Source organism: Oncorhynchus nerka, linkage group LG23, assembly GCF_034236695.1.
Source record: "Oncorhynchus nerka isolate Pitt River linkage group LG23, Oner_Uvic_2.0, whole genome shotgun sequence".
In the NCBI taxonomy this organism is placed as follows: Eukaryota; Metazoa; Chordata; class Actinopteri; order Salmoniformes; family Salmonidae; genus Oncorhynchus; species Oncorhynchus nerka.
The window spans coordinates 17,440,443-17,456,576 of NC_088418.1; the positions used below are offsets into that span (position 1 = coordinate 17,440,443).

General features: G+C 41.7%; 1 protein-coding gene across 2 annotated transcripts in view; it reads left to right on the forward strand.

Moving 5' to 3' along the window:
- Positions 1–359: 359 nt before the first annotated feature.
- Positions 360–16,134, forward strand: part of LOC115106370 (probable E3 ubiquitin-protein ligase HECTD2) — a 35,609-nt gene continuing 19,834 nt past the window's right edge. Inside the window, exons 1-14 of one of the 2 annotated variants that reach the window (XM_029629031.2) lie at positions 360–1,007; positions 1,689–1,806; positions 3,167–3,317; positions 3,400–3,502; positions 6,226–6,315; positions 6,411–6,475; positions 6,633–6,681; positions 8,968–9,077; positions 9,349–9,497; positions 10,525–10,648; positions 10,951–11,047; positions 11,493–11,600; positions 13,795–13,927; positions 14,340–14,428. In XM_029629031.2, the coding sequence (XP_029484891.1) occupies positions 912–1,007; positions 1,689–1,806; positions 3,167–3,317; positions 3,400–3,502; positions 6,226–6,315; positions 6,411–6,475; positions 6,633–6,681; positions 8,968–9,077; positions 9,349–9,497; positions 10,525–10,648; positions 10,951–11,047; positions 11,493–11,600; positions 13,795–13,927; positions 14,340–14,428 (1,482 nt within the window). In that variant the 5' untranslated portion in view covers positions 360–911. The remainder of the gene's footprint in view (positions 1,008–1,688; positions 1,807–3,166; positions 3,318–3,399; positions 3,503–6,225; positions 6,316–6,410; positions 6,476–6,632; positions 6,682–8,967; positions 9,078–9,348; positions 9,498–10,524; positions 10,649–10,950; positions 11,048–11,492; positions 11,601–13,794; positions 13,928–14,339; positions 14,429–16,134) is intronic. The other variant, XM_029629032.2, reaches the window with a different exon arrangement.

The window sequence follows — 16,134 nt, forward strand, 5'->3', positions numbered from 1 at the left end:
AGTGATGAAGAGGCTGTCATTATCCTCCTCACTACTCATCTGCCAGATGATTTAAGGCTTGGTACATGTTCATGATGTGACTGGCGCTCATCTGAAGTTTGTGATGGTTAATGATAAGGTTGTGGTAAAAGGGTGGAGAAGGCTCCTCTGATCTCACCAGTGGAACTTACCAGTAGCCTACTGCTGCTGAAATTGTCTCTATCTTCACAATCAACTTTGCAGTACTGTATTTATTAGAAAAGGCAAAAGCAAGGTGATGCAAGGTCAAGTCATCGTGTGTAATAACACAGCTATAAAATCGTGTTGTCTATAAGTAGGGCAGGGTAGTAGGATACCTTATCACTTGGATTCATTGAATAGGCCTACAGAAAAACATCTCAAATGAAGTCTAGCAGTACCTGGTGATAAATGAATTTCTCGAGCCGTTTCCTCGAAGTTTAAACAGACCCTGCGCAACACCGCACACTTACGTAAGGACATCCATGGTATCCAAGCTCGTAACTATGAACCTCCTCTTAGACAACATGGCGCATGTGTACAGCTGCACTGCAAATATAGACGATACATCCAGTTAGGTGGAAAATAATTAACTTATGCTTACCTAAGTGTAGCACCTAAACTAGACTTCGGCGACATTACCTATCGAATGCGGACGCTCGTGCCTGTTCACTTTGACCACAGCATCAGACTCGGGTCTCTGCGCGCGAGCTCACCTGCTTACAATGAAGACGAGAGAGCGTTTCAGGTCTTGAATGTTCTTTTAGAGTTCGTTTCAAATGATTTGATGTTTTGTTTACTGCGGGTACCGCGGATACCGCGTATGAGGGTCTTTTGAGTTCTTTTAACTTGTTTTAGTTAAGAAAAGAGCAATGTGACTGCGACCTAAACGATACTTTTCAACTGATGAAGAAATGCTACTCAACATTACGAGAGAAAACCACACACCACTGCATCAGGCGGAAAGGGAGAGAGATAGACTCCCTCCAATTTCCAGTCATTCCAGCTCTGTTAGTATGAAATGTTTTTAAATATTTTTCATATTCTTTAAATGTGTTTTCATGTCCAATTAAGAAATAAAGTAACCGTTTTCATGTGGGATCAATGTAACAATTAAGACATAAAATGTCAATTTATTTCATTGCATAATGATAACTTAACCATTTCAATGACCTCGGGGTTTATCCTTTTGGAAATGTGTTGATGTTAAAACTAAGGGTGGGACCTTTTGGCCAGCTCTTCCTAACCCATTTATGTTATAAAACAGCATAGCGAGCTTTGTGAGTAATATACCACATTATCACTGTAACAAAGCCCAAACATTTAACTGTACATTTTGTTTATGTATCAAACTTTTATTTTGGTGGCCAATGTGCTACAGTACTTGCTGTGAATGAATAGTATTATATACTGTTATAGTTCTAATCGATACTGTTATTAAAATTTCAGGACCTGATATCAATTTTTGGACATCCAAGACTCATGGCAGTGTTTAGACAGGCAGCCTATTCTGTTATTTTATTAACTGATTGGTCCTTTGACCATTCAGATCTGCTCTGAAAAATATCTGATGTAAAAAGATGTTATGTGATTTGTCAAAAGACTAATTTGTGGAAAAAAGATCCGAATTGGGCCGCCTGTCTAAACGCAGACAATGATGTCTGTCAAATGAATTGTGATTTTTATCACAGGGACTTGATCGTGGACCAAAGCTGCCATATCCGTCTCTCAACTTCATCTCAAACCACAGAAAGGAGGATGGTAGCCACAGCATCTCCTCCCAGTTTATCCTTCCTGGCATACGGCATGGTATGGTCCGTCATGGTAACCCTAATGTTCACATTACCTCATTCAAGAGTCAACTTGAATAGTAAGCAACAGTCTTTTGTGAACTGAGATTTCTGAAGCTCACAGGCAGCTCAATTACACAGGCAACGCAATTATTTTTTTCATTAATTGCTCTGAAAAATATCTGCTGTGAAAAGATCTGAGCCGATTGGGAAAAACATAAAATAGTGGAAAAAAAGATCAGAATTGGGCTGCCTGTGTAAACGCAGCCATAGTGAACCAATATCAAAGTGCCGGCAAGAAGCATTTACTCAAGTATTATCTATCATGTGCTATCAATATGGCTACCTAACACACTTTTGATATTGTTACCTTCAGGTACAGGGTACACTTTGAGACTTAATAATAACACTCTAAGAGGCTTAAAAGGAAATCATTTTCACACAGTGCTCCCAAAAGAAAGGCTAGTTTCAATTTCAAAGCGACCCATACAGGCTGTTTTGAATTAATGAGCGATGCTCCAGGCAGATGTGTTGTCGTGGCTTCCTATTCTTGAGATCAAAGATGTTAGAGGAGACTTGAGCATCAATACTTGATGCAGATGAGATAGACAAAGGCCCATTCAGAACTGCTGTTCCTTTATAGGGTGAACTTGTTCTGGGTGTAATGAACACGACCGTTGTGTGGGCTGGCGACGGAAGTTTTCAAAATATGTTAATATATTGCTGTCACTTATACTTGAAAATATGGAGAGTTCATTGCCCTACGCTGCTCATTGTTGTGATATGAGAAGAAAAAAAAACATTTATGCAGGTTTCATCTTGTTATATACGATTCATTGAGATTGTTAAACTATAATTTGCAACAAAACAAGCAAGTATACAGTAGAGAATCATAGAGGCGAAGGTTGAGAGCCACAATGCTTCTTGACACACTGCTCGCTTAATCTGGAAGCCAGCTGTACCAATGTGTCAGAGGAAACGCCGTACAACTGGAGACCGTGTCAGGGTGAATGCGCCAGGCCCGTCACAGGAGTCGCTAGAGCGCGATGGGACAAGGACAAGGACATGCCAGCCAAACCCTCCCCTAACCCGGACGACGCTGGGCCAATTGTGCGTTGTCTCATGGGTCTCCTGGTCTGCGACACAGCCCGGGATCGAACCCGGATCTGTAGTGATGCCTCAAGCGCTGCAGTGCCTTAGACCGCTGCGGCACTCGGGAGTCTATAACTCACATTTCTATGTGAATTCGGTCGGGTCACCCACAAAGTTTCATATTGCATCTTTAATATATAATAGTATTTTCAGGGATGATACATTTGGGTGATAGTGTTTGTGTGTTTAAAAAAAAATATATATGTGTGTTGTTACTCCGCCTGCAGGTAGAGAGCTTCCCCCCATCTGTCCTAATGTCAGACTGAAGCATCAACATCAACATCGCATCACTGTTGACAATCTGCCTCCTGAGGTTAGGGCTCGCTTTGCCACTGACCCAGTCATGCCCCTCCGCACCAAGACTGTCAAAGAGTTTCAGTAAGTACACACAGTAAGTACACACACACACACATTATTATCATTCAGAAATTACTTTTAATATTTGTCTAATGTTTACTAGGGAGGACATTGAGAGGGCAACAGTCTCAGGCGATTGGAAACACATCCACGATTTCTACTTGACCACGTTCGGCTCCTTTTTAGAACTGAATGCTGCCTTTAAGGTGGGTAATCCCAATGTCTGTGCCATGTTCAATTCTGAGGTTTCGTATTTGTATTGTCCGTCAAGCCAGTGCTATTTATACAGCATGATTTATAAGGACTTATTGCACTACTATGTCAATTAATTTGTATAGATAAGTGTGATGGTAGAATTGCTAAAGCAAATGTGCTACATTTGTAATGTGACTGAACAACGCAAATAAAAGGTGATCATTATTTTGGTATTAAAAGTCGGTGAATAAAGTATTTCTGGGAGCCAGGTAAAGGGGAATTTGGAGAGTTGTTTTTGAGTCTGTAAATGAATGAAGTCATTTAGAGAGTCGGGGAAAAAAGCACCTGTGCCTGGTATCCATAGAGAGGGTTATTCATAAGAGCAGGACCTATAAGAGAACGTATGATCATATACGCAACAGTTGGGTAAATGTTTAGCATGTGTCATGGTCGGTTTGCATTGCTTCCTAGAGGTTCTAGGGTAATTATGTCATAACAAAGTATAATTAAGCAATAAGGCCCAAGGGGTGTTGTATATGGCCAATATACCATGACTAAGGTCATATTTACAACGTAAAACAGAGTGCCTGGATACAGCCCGTGGTATATTGGCCTTATATCACAAATACCCGAGGTGCCTTATTGCTATTATAAACTGGTTACCAACATAATTAGAGCAGTAAAAATAAATGTTTTGTCATACGGTTTGATATACCACGGCTGTTAGCCAATCAGCATTCTGGGTTCGAACCACCCAGTTTATAATTAAGCAATAAGGCCAGAGGGGGTGTGGTATATGGCCAATATACCACGACTAAGAGCTGTTCTTAGGTATGACGCAACATGTACCTGGATACAGCCTTTAGCTGTGGTATATTGGCGATATACCACGAACCCCCGAGGTGCCTTATTGCTTAAACTGGTTACCAATGTAATCAGAACAGTAAAAATAAATATTTTGTCATACCCGTGGTATACGGTCTGATATACCACAGCTGACAGCCAATCAGCATTCATGGCTCAAACCACCCAGTGTATAATATAGAATATTAGCCTTCCCCCAAAGGGATCCAGGCTTGAACTGAGCGAGTCACTAATAAGTGTACAATCGTGGCCAAAAGTTTTGAGAATGACACAAATATTAATTTTCACAGTCTGCTGCCTCAGTTTGTATGATGGCAATTAAAATATACTCCAGAATGTTATGAAGAGTGATCAGATGAATTGCAATTAATTGCAAAGTTCCTCTTTGCCATGCAAATGAACTGAATCCCCCCAAAATATTTCCACTGCATTTCAGCCCTGCCACAAAAGGACCAGCTGACATCATGTCAGTGATTATCTCGTTAACACAGATGTAAGTGTTGACGGGGACAAGGCTGGAGATCACTCTGTCAAGCTGATTGAGTTCGAATAACAGACTGGAAGCTTCAAAAGGAGGGTGGTGCTTGGAATCATTGTTCTTCCTCTGTCAACCATGGTTACCTGCAAGGAAACACGTGCCGTCATCATTGCTTTGCACAAAAAGGGCTTCACAGGCAAGGATATTGCTGCCAGTAAGATTGCACCTAAATCAACCATTTATCAGATCATCAAGAACTTCAAGGAGAGCGGTTCAATTGTTGTGAAGAAGGCTTCAGGGCACCCAAGAAAGTCCAGCAAGCGGCAGAACCGTCTCCTAAAGTTGATTCAGCTGCGGGATTGGGGCACCACCAGTATAGAGCTTGCTCAGGAATGGCAGCAGGCAGGTGTGAGTGCATCTGCACGTATAGTGAGGCGAAGACTTTTGAAGGATGGCCTGCTGTCAAGAAGGGCAGCAAAGAAGCCACTTCTCTCCAGGAAAAACAACAGGGACAGACTGATATTCTGCAAAAGGTACAGGGATTGGACTGCTGAGGACTGACTGGGGTAAAGTCATTTTTTCTGATGAATCCCCTTTCCGATTGTTTGGGGCATCCTTGAAAAAAGCTTGTCCGGAGAAGACAAGGTAAGCGCTACCATCAGTCCTGTGTCATGCCAACAGTAAAACATCCTGAGACCATTCATGTGTGGGGTTGCTTCTCAGCCAAGCGAGTGGGCTCACTCACAATTTTGCCTAAGAACACAGCCATGAATAAAGAATGGTACCAACACATCCTCTGAGAGCAACTTCTTCCAGCCATCCAGGAACAGTTTGGTGACGAACAATTCCTTTTCCAGCATTACGGAGCACCTTACCATAAGGCAAAATGATAACTAAGTGGCTCGGGAACAGAACATAGATATTTTGGGTCCATGGCTAGGAAATTCTCCAGATCTTAATCCAATTGAGAACTTGTGGTCAATCCTCAAGAGGCAGGTAGACAAACAAAAACCCACACATTCTGACAAACACCAAGCATTGATTATGCAAGAATGGGCTGCCATCAGTCAGGATGTGGCCCAGAAGTAAATTGACAGCATGCCAGGGCAGATTGCAGAGGTCTTGAAAAAGAAGGGTCAACACTGCAAATATTGACTCTTTGCGTCAACTTCATGTAATTGTCAATAAAAGCCTTTGACACTTATGAAATGCTTGTAATTATACTTCAGTATTCCATAGTAACATCTGACAAAAATATCTAAAGACACCGAGGCAGCAGACTTTGTGAAAATTAATATTTGTGTCATTCCCAAAGCTTTTGGCCACAACTGTAGACTAAACTAACCTATGTGTTAGTCCTAATCTAAATGTGCTCTTAATTTCTCTTTCCAGAAAGATGCAAGCCCTCCGTTCAACACGATTGAAGACTCAGGAATCAATACCAAATTCATCAATGCTGTCTATGACGCATTATCGCTCACGGTATGTAGAATGATTGAGCAATGAGTAGCCATGTTTATATTAGGTTGTTGAAATGAAAACCTCTCACTAACTCTGATCTAACATTGATCCAACAGCCTCCTGATGCCCAGCGAGCAGTGCTGAAGGGGATCATTAACAGCTTGTTGAGAGAATGGAAGGGGTGTGTGGCATTCTTATAGTGTAGTGCTCTTTTATTTGCCACTCAAAGGATGCCTCTCTACATAGTAAAGCTCTATACTTTGTGACTTGAATATTGATGCAAATGTTACATACTGGATGAGAAATGAAATGAACTTCATATTGTCTGCTTTGTTTAGCAGTCGACGGACGAAGGATGACCTGAGAGCGTATTTCATTCTAGTTCAGGTAACGTCATGCATCACGTGCTGTATATGTACACACTACTGGTACAAATGACACACAGATTTGACTGATGTGCTCTTTTGACCGCTGATACTTAATTCCACGCTATAAATAACAAACTCCTTTCATTATGTAACAGTAATAACATCAATTTCCTCATTAGAAGTGAGGCCGTTTCTGCATTCAAATATACGCATTACCCCCCCAACCCCAGTCTAAAGGCAAACGCAGGAAACTCTTGATGCGCTCCCTCACCACATGCCCCCCTCAGCCCCCAGTCTAAAGGCAAACACAGGAAACTCTTGATGCGCTCCCTCACCACATGCCCCCCTCAGCCCTCAGTCTAAAGGCAAACACAGGAAACTCTTGATGCGCTCCCTCACCACATGCCCCCCTCAGCCCTCAGTCTAAAGGCAAACACAGGAAACTCTTGATGCGCTCCCTCACCACATGCCCCCCTCAGCCCTCAGTCTAAAGGCAAACACAGGAAACTCTTGATGCGCTCCCTCACCACATGCCCCCCTCAGCCCCCAGTCTAAAGGCAAACACAGGAAACTCTTGATGCGCTCCCTCACCACATGCCCCCCTCAGCCCTCAGTCTAAAGGCAAACACAGGAAACTCTTGATGCGCTCCCTCACCACATGCCCCCGTCAGCCCCCAGTCTAAAGGCAAACACAGGAAACTCTTGATGCGCACCCTCACCACATGGCCCATTGACTCCAGTCATAGCCCAAGCAGTCAGTCTCAGTCAGGCTCTGGATATAAGGAGAGCAGAGTGTTTACTTTACACATGACCAACAGACTAGAGGTAGGCTTGGCACCGGCCAAATATGGACACAAACAGTCTGGGAGAGACTTGGTAGGCAGACTGGGAAATGGCTGAGTTGAACTGGGATGATTTCTGTCTGCTAAAAATTGAGACTTTGGTTGGAGACTCTTGTCTCTATCCCATTCATGGTTTAATTATTGTTTTAGACGTTTTATGGGGTTTATAGGACCGTAAATTAAAAAGTAAGTCTTCCATCCCTTTCTTGCCAGCAACTTTTTGTGGTCATTGAGTCTCTCCAGTTCTCTCATCTACATTTAGTGTGATTTGTCTTTGGGCTGTTGATAGGCTCTCTGACAGATCCTGTGAAATTGAAAGGGACAAGACACGTATTAATTCATTCATTCATTGTAGGGTTTGTATCACAATTAACACCCTATTTCCTAAATGGTGTACTACATTTGACCAGGGCCCATAGAGTAGTGTACTACATTTGACCAGGGCCCATGGAGTAGTGCAATACTTTTGACCAGGGCCCATAGAGTAGTGTACTACATTTGACCAGGGCCCATAGAGTAGTGTACTACATTTGACCAGGGCCCATAGAGTAGTGTACTACATTTGACCAGGGCCCATAGAGTAGTGTACTACATTTGACCAGGGCCCATAGAGTAGTGCAATACTTTTGACCAGGGCCCATAGAGTAGTGCAATACTTTTGACCAGGGCCCATAGAGTAGTGTACTACATTTGACCAGGGCCCATGGAGTAGTGCAATACTTTTGACCAGGGCCCATAGAGTAGTGTACTACATTTGACCAGGGCCCATAGAGTAGTGTACTACATTTGACCAGGGCCCATGGAGTAGTGCAATACTTTTGACCAGGGCCCATAGAGTAGTGTACTACATTTGACCAGGGCCCATGGAGTAGTGCAATACTTTTGACCAGGGCCCATGGAGTAGTGCAATACTTTTGACCAGGGCCCATAGAGTAGTGTACTACATTTGACCAGGGCCCATAGAGTAGTGTACTACATTTGACCAGGGCCCATAGAGTAGTGTACTACATTTGACCAGGGCCCATAGAGTAGTGTACTACATTTGACCAGGGCCCATAGAGTAGTGCAATACTTTTGACCAGGGCCCATAGAGTAGTGCAATACTTTTGACCAGGGCCCATAGCACCTCTGATCAAGTTGTGCACTATATAAGCAATATGGTGCCATGTGGGAAGCAGCCTTGGTAAATGTGTCTGATTCGCTTGGTTGATGTCAGTCAGACCCTTATAATACCAGTGGTATTATTCTCCTCTCTCTTTCTTCTTTCTCTCTCTCTCTCTCTCTTCCCGCTCTCTCGCTCTCTCTCTCTGCCGGGGGAACGGATGAGGTCATGTTTGAAGTAAAATAGTCTGGTTTCCTCTGTAATGCCAGTCTTTATTAGAAGCCAGACTTCTTCTGTTGTAAAGCTTTATTTCCTTTTTGAAGTGCAGTGCCACTGCTGAAAAAGCTTCTCTTTGTTGCAGAACCCTCAGTGCACCAGCCCAGCCACATATGTCATCTATGCACACTTACTGAGGCAAATAGCCGCGCTGGCGGAAGCAGACCACTATTTCCTGATGCACTGGTTTAAGAAGTAAGAGTTGGAATTGTTCCTCCGTCTTATGCAGCCCCATGCTTTTCCAGGCTGTAGTTGTTATCCACAAAGTAAACACAGTCCTCAGAAAGAAACCATGTTGTTATTCTTTATGCAGGAAAGTTAAATAAATGACGTTTTCCAAATTGTTTTAGTAGGAGTTGGTAGGAATTGAGCAGTCATAGCTTTCAAGCAAAGACAATCTGTTTTGAAAGTTAAAATGTACTCCTTGCCATGGTGAGAATGCCTTGATGATGATTATCTAACCCAGGTTGTCCCAGAAGCGGTTCAAACAGCTGGTGGAGCGGCTGCACCTCTTCATCTCCACCCGTCTGTTCCCAGTCAAGCCTGAGGAGCTGCCCCCCATGGCCAAGTGCTCCTGGTGGATCCCCTCCGCCACCAAGGTCCTCTCCCTCCTCAGTGAGTAGGACGTCTTCTATCTCCACCCCCACAGAGATGGGGCAATGGTCAGGGCAGGGGGATGTTAGTGAAGTGGTGTGGAGATTTAGGGAAAAGGGAGGTCGGTCTATCCCTTGTAATGGATTAAACTTCACTTTCTACAGAGATTGAAATCTCTTGTACATATTTGTTTGGTTCTCCTGCCCATATTTGTCTAGTTATCTACCCATATTTGTCTAGTTATCTACCCATATTTGTCTGGTTATCTACCCATATTTGTCTGGTTATCTACCCATATTTGTCTGGTTATCTACCCATATTTGTCTGGTTATCTACCCATATTTGTCTGGTTATCTACCCATATTTGTCTAGTTATCTCCCCATATTTGTCTGGTTATCTCCCCATATTTGTCTGGTTATTTACCCATATTTGTCTGGTTATCTACCCATATTTGTCTAGTTATCTCCCCATATTTGTCTAGTTATCTACCCATATTTGTCTGGTTATTTACCCATATTTGTCTGGTTATCTACCCATATTTGTCTGGTTATCTCCCCATATTTGTCTGGTTATCTCCCCATATTTGTCTGGTTATCTACCCATATTTGTCTGGTTATCTACCCATATTTGTCTGGTTCTCCTAAACATATTTGTCTGGTTATCTACCCATATTTGTCTGGTTATCTCCCCATATTTGTCTGGTTATCTCCCCATATTTGTCTGGTTATCTACCCATATTTGTCTGGTTCTCCTAAACATATTTGTCTGGTTATTTACCCATATTTGTCTGGTTATCTACCCATATTTGTCTGGTTATCTACCCATATTTGTCTGGTTATCTACCCATATTTGTCTGGTTATCTACCCATATTTGTCTGGTTTTCCTAACCATATTTGTCTGGTTATCTACCCATATTTGTCTGGTTTTCCTAACCATATTTGTCTGGGGTAGACGTTGTTTGAGGGTCAGAAGAGGTGTCAAAGTTCATGAGAATATATCAGTCTCCAAGAGAACTCGATACTGTTTCTCTTTTTTCTCCATTGTAGATGCAGCCAATATCATTTCTAGCACGCCTATCCTGCCCTTTGTTGACTTCTACAACCCCACACTGGACCACACTGACTTCATGGAAGACTATCGAATATGGCAGACTCAGGGAAACTCTACCAGGTGTGACAGGACAATATTGTCAGAGCAAAGCTTATGTTGACCAGTGCTCTTCAATTCTCCTCACAGGCCTTGCTGTTTTGGTTCCTGTATTTCCCTGTAAATAAATGGAGCTCCCTCTTGTGTCAGCTTTCAGCATTAGCACAACAGATGATTTGTTTATGATATCAGATTGCAACATCAAATATATCCAGCAGCTATCTTCAATGAGTATCATACACCAAAATCACACCATCCCTGATGAAACCAAAACATTATTTCCGTATGATAACCAAATACTCCTCCCTGTTCCTCCCCGTCCCCAGGTTTACATTCTGCCAGTTCGCCTTCATTCTGTCCACGGTGGTGAAGAAGGCCGTTATCCAGAAGGACTCTGAACAGCAGATGATCAGTATGGCCAGGGTGAGACAGAGGTCACTGCCCACATGGGTCCTTGTCATCCATCTATGACAGTGTCATTGTATTACACTGTCAAAGCACAGACAATGCATCACATTCTCAGACTAACTATTACCATTCTTCATATTGGCATATTGAATTTCTAGTGTTAATGTACAGAGAATGCATATATATATATATTTTGTATATATTATTTTGTATATATATATATATATATGTTTAATCTTTAGAAAAAAAATAATTTATGTATGTTGGAGTGTGTTACTGTATAGGTCCTCAAGTTTTTCCCGGTCCATCTTGTAGTTTAAAAAGTTTACAATATTTACAGTGTATATCTCACTGAATCAGACTGAAAACATATGCTCTCCCTCTCAGACAGCAGTGGTCCAATTTAAACATCATGTACTGTGGTAACAACATAAGGAGTGGCTCTTGTTATTTATTTCAGCAAAGCCTGGTGGACAAAGTGTCTCGCAGACAGAGAGTGGACATGAGCTTGCTCTTTCTCAACATCAAAGTCCGACGGCTGCAGCTGGTCAGTGACTCAATGGATGAGGTAATACCATTTCCCATCTAACAGACATACAAAAACATGATTTAAGAAGACAGCCCTGGAAGAGAGGCTTGATTACTATTTCTGTTATGCAATAATGTATTAGCCAATTCATTTAATGTAAATTCAAATATTTCACTGCTTTCCATTCAGTGCATTTCAAAACTGAAACATCCAAGGTATGTACAGTTGAAGTCGGAAGTTTACAATTACCTTAGCCAAATACATTTAAACTCAGTTTTTCACAATTCCTGACATTTAATCCTAGTAAAAATTCCCTGTCTTAGGTCAGTTAGGATCACAACTTATTTTTAAGAATGTGAAATGTCAGAATAATAGGAGAAATAATTATTTCTTTCAGTTTTATTTATTTCATCACATTCCCAGTGGGTCAGAAGTTTACATACACTCAATTAGTATTTGGTAGCGTTGCCTTTACATTTTTTAACTTGGGTCAAATGTTTCGGGTAGCCTTCAACAAGCTTCCCACAATAAGTTGGGTGAATTTTGGCCAATTCCTCCTGACAGAGCTGGTGTAACTGAGTCAGGTTTGTAGGCCTCCTTGCTCACACACACTTTTTCAGTTCTGCCCACACATTTTCTATAGGGTTAAGGTCAGGGCTTTGTGATGGCCACTCCAATACCTTGACATTGTTGTCCTTAAGCCATTTTGCCACAACTTTGGAAGTATGCTTGGAGTCACTGTCCATTTGGAAGACCCATTTGCGACCAAGCTTTAACTTCCTGACTGATGTCTTGAGATGTTGCTTCAATATATCCACATAATTTTCCTTCCTCACGATGCCATCTATTTTGTGAAGTGCATCAGTCCCCCCTGCAGCAAATCACCCCCACAACATGGCGCTGCCACCCCCATGCTTCACGGTTGGGTTGGTGTTCTTCGGCTTGCAAGCCTCCCCCTTTTTTAGATGCCCATTATGGCCAAACAGTTCTATTTTTGTTTCATCAGATCAGAGGACATTTCTCCAAAAAGTACGATCTTTGTCACCATGTGCAGTTGCAAACCGTAGTCTGACTTTTTTAATGACTTTTTTTATGGCGGTTTTGGATCAGTGGCTTCTTCCATGCTGAGTGGCCTTTCAGGTTATGTCGATATAGGACTTGTTTTACTGTGGATATAGATACTTTTGTACCTGTTTCCTCCAGCATCTTCACAAGGTCCTTTTCTGTTGTTCTGGGATTGATGTGCACTTTTCGCACCAAAGTACGTTCATCTCCAGGAGACAGAACGCCTCTCCTTCTTGAGCGGTATGACGGCTGCGTGGTCCCATGGTGTTTATACAGTGGGGCAAAAAAGTATTTAGTCAGCCACCAATTGTGCAAGTTCTCCCACTTAAAAAGATGAGAGAGGCCTGTAATTTTCATCAGAGGTACACTTAAACTATGACAGACTGGTGTCTGGTGTCCTTTGACAGCTCTTTGGTCTGTGAGAGCCAGAAATCTTGCTTGTTTGTAGGTGACCAAATACTTATTTTCCACCATCATTTTGTCTGTCATAGTTGAAGTGTACCTATGATGAAAATTACAGGCCTCTCTCATCTTTTTAAGTGGGAGAACTTGCACAATTGGTGCCTGACTAAATACTTTTTTGCCCCACTGTACTTGCGTACTATTGTTTGTACAGATTAACGTGGTACCTTCAGGCGTTTGGAAATTGCTCCCAAGGATGAACCAGACTTGTGGAGGTCTACAATTTTTGTCTGAGGTATTAGCTGATTTCTTTTGATTTTCCCATGATGTCAAGCAAAGAGGCACTGAGTTTGAAGGTAGGCCTTGAAATACATCCACAGGTACACGTCCAATTGACTCAAATGATGTCAATTAGCCTATCAGAAGCTTCTAAAGCCATAACGTAATTTTCTGCAATTTTCCAAGCTGTTTAAAGGCACAGTCAACTTAGTGTATGTAAACTTCTGACCCACTGGAATTGTGATATAGTGAATTATAGGTGAAATAATCTGTCTGTAAACAATTGTTGGAAAATGTACTTGTGTCATGCACAAAGTAGATGTCCTAACTGACTTGCCAAAACTTTAGTTTGTTAACAAGACATTTGTGGAGTGGTTGAAAAACAAGTTTAAACTTCAACTGTATAAGTTCAGACATGCGGCATTCCTTGTTCTGATAAGTTCAAGAAAAAATTAAGCCACAGCTTAACTTGCTCTCCTGCATTTAGCTGACTAGAAATCGAGCAGACTTGAAGAAGAAGCTGAAAGTGTCGTTTGTGGGGGAGGCTGGTTTAGACATGGGTGGTCTGACCAAGGAGTGGTTTCTCCTTCTCATCCGACAGATCTTTCACACAGACTACGGTGAGACATATGGGACAAACAGATCAGGTGTATGTGTTCCCATATAGATTTGTTTGCAAATATGCTATTTTCTCTATAGATAACAGTATACGTTCAGGAGATGTATTTCTCCTTTAGCCCTGGCTTTTTATTCTTCATCCTTTAGTCTCAACCAGTGCCCAGACTAAGAATGCATCTCAAATGTATAATCTTCATGTTCTGGGACAGATATGTAGCACTGCAATAGATGACTATTCTATTTACAGTAACTCCCATTTGGTCTGGGACCTAGCAGTCCAAAAAACGAAATTCCCACGCACTCTATTCAGAACATTTGTTATCTCTCTTTGACCGGAGGCCTGTGTTCTATGTCTATGTCATGTCTAGGTGGAGTTGTGTTTAAGCAGAGTGTATTTGTGTCTCCTCTCTGCAGGCATGTTTACGTTCTTCAATGATTCCCACTGTCACTGGTTCAGCAGCTGGAAGTGTGACAACTTCTCCGAGTTCCGATTGGTCGGAGTCGTATCCTTTTGTACCATACCGTGATTTACGGTACCGTGTGGCCCTTCGCGAACTGTAAACAGATTCTCAACGTACAGCTGAAGTCCTCATGTTGCACTCTGTAACTGGCGCCTGGAGTTTTAGTCAGGTCACGTAGTGAGGAGAACTCATGGGAATCTATGCACATTTACCATAGATACTCCGAGGTTCTCCACTCTCCCTATGCCAGGTTAATTGCTGCTTTGCAGATGATAGCTTTAGTTTTAGAATTATAATTTTGTGGTAATTCTTCAGTTTGTCATCTTCTAAACTGAGGAGACTCTGCAGGGCTTTTCTATTTGGCACATTGCAATCTGATGTAATCTAATAGAGTAACTAAAGCATGCAGAATATGAATGTGTTAAGTTACCGGGTCGTTCCATGAATTGAGTACGTGTCTTTTATATCCTTGTGACATAGTGTTTATTTAGATCAAAAACTAAATGTAACAGCTAGATCATATACACCTACACTCTAACTAAACTAAATCATGTTAACATTTCAATAGTAGTTTGTTTTCATTCAAATCAATTAGTTGTTTTCTCATAAAATCTCCATGTTTGTCAGATTTCTTTGAAGATTAGAGCTTAAGAGCCACATTTTCCCAGGTTTTCACCATAATTGTAAAGCCCTTGTTGTGAAATGAACTCTTTTTAGTATGGTACAACTATTTGTTTTAAAATGATTTTTTCAAAAGAAACATTGAACATCTAATAGTTAAATCATAGTTTAATAGCAGGTGAGCTGTTTACTCTTTTTGGCCAATTTCTGGTGTTTTGTGGTGGAAAACCCTGTTACCCATAGATGTTTTAACAAGTACACTGGGGGGTTGCATTCAATTGCCCCTCACTGTTGTACACAACAAGCTTCCATTCCCCCTGGTTGATTTAAGATGACCTTGTCAACCCTGTTACTTTAATTGTCACTTTTTAAAGTCATTTTTATTAGTTGAACCTATGTAGATGGGAAAATATGTTTGTTGCGACGTTGACCGTGTTCTCTTTATGACAGAATGCTAAAGGTGCCACGGGAACCACAGCAAATATTGAGATGAGTGAGATGCATGACTTCGCTCTCACACACAGTATCTGTTCACTTCACGCTGTTCACAGTGTGGTAGCCACGTTTCCACACTCTTAGTTGTTGCGGAAATTGACCGACTATGCTGTTTACTTTCTGCATCTACGTTATATCGCTGAGTCTACTTTTAAAATGAGATGAAATACACTACCAGTCAAAATTTTGGACACACCTATTCATTCAAGGGTTTTTCTTTATTTTGACTATTTTCTAATATTGTAGAATAATAGTGAAGATGTCAAAACTAACACATGGAATCATGTAGTTACCAAAAAAGTGTTAAACAAATTCTTCAAAGTAGCCACCTTTTGCCTTGATGACAGCTTTGCACACTTTTGGCACACTCTTGGCATTCTCTCAACCAGCTTCATGAGGAATGCTTTTTCAACAGTCTTGAAGGAGTTCCCACTATGCTGAGCACTTGTTAGCTGCTTTTTTTTCACTCTGCGGTCCAACTCATCCCAAACCATCTCAATTGGGGCGGTAGGTAGCCTAGTGGTTAGAGTGTTGTACTAGTAACCAGAAGGTTGCTAGATTGAATCCCCGAGCTGACAAGGTACAAATCTGTTGTTCTGCCCCTGAACAAGGCAGTTAATCCACTGTTCCTA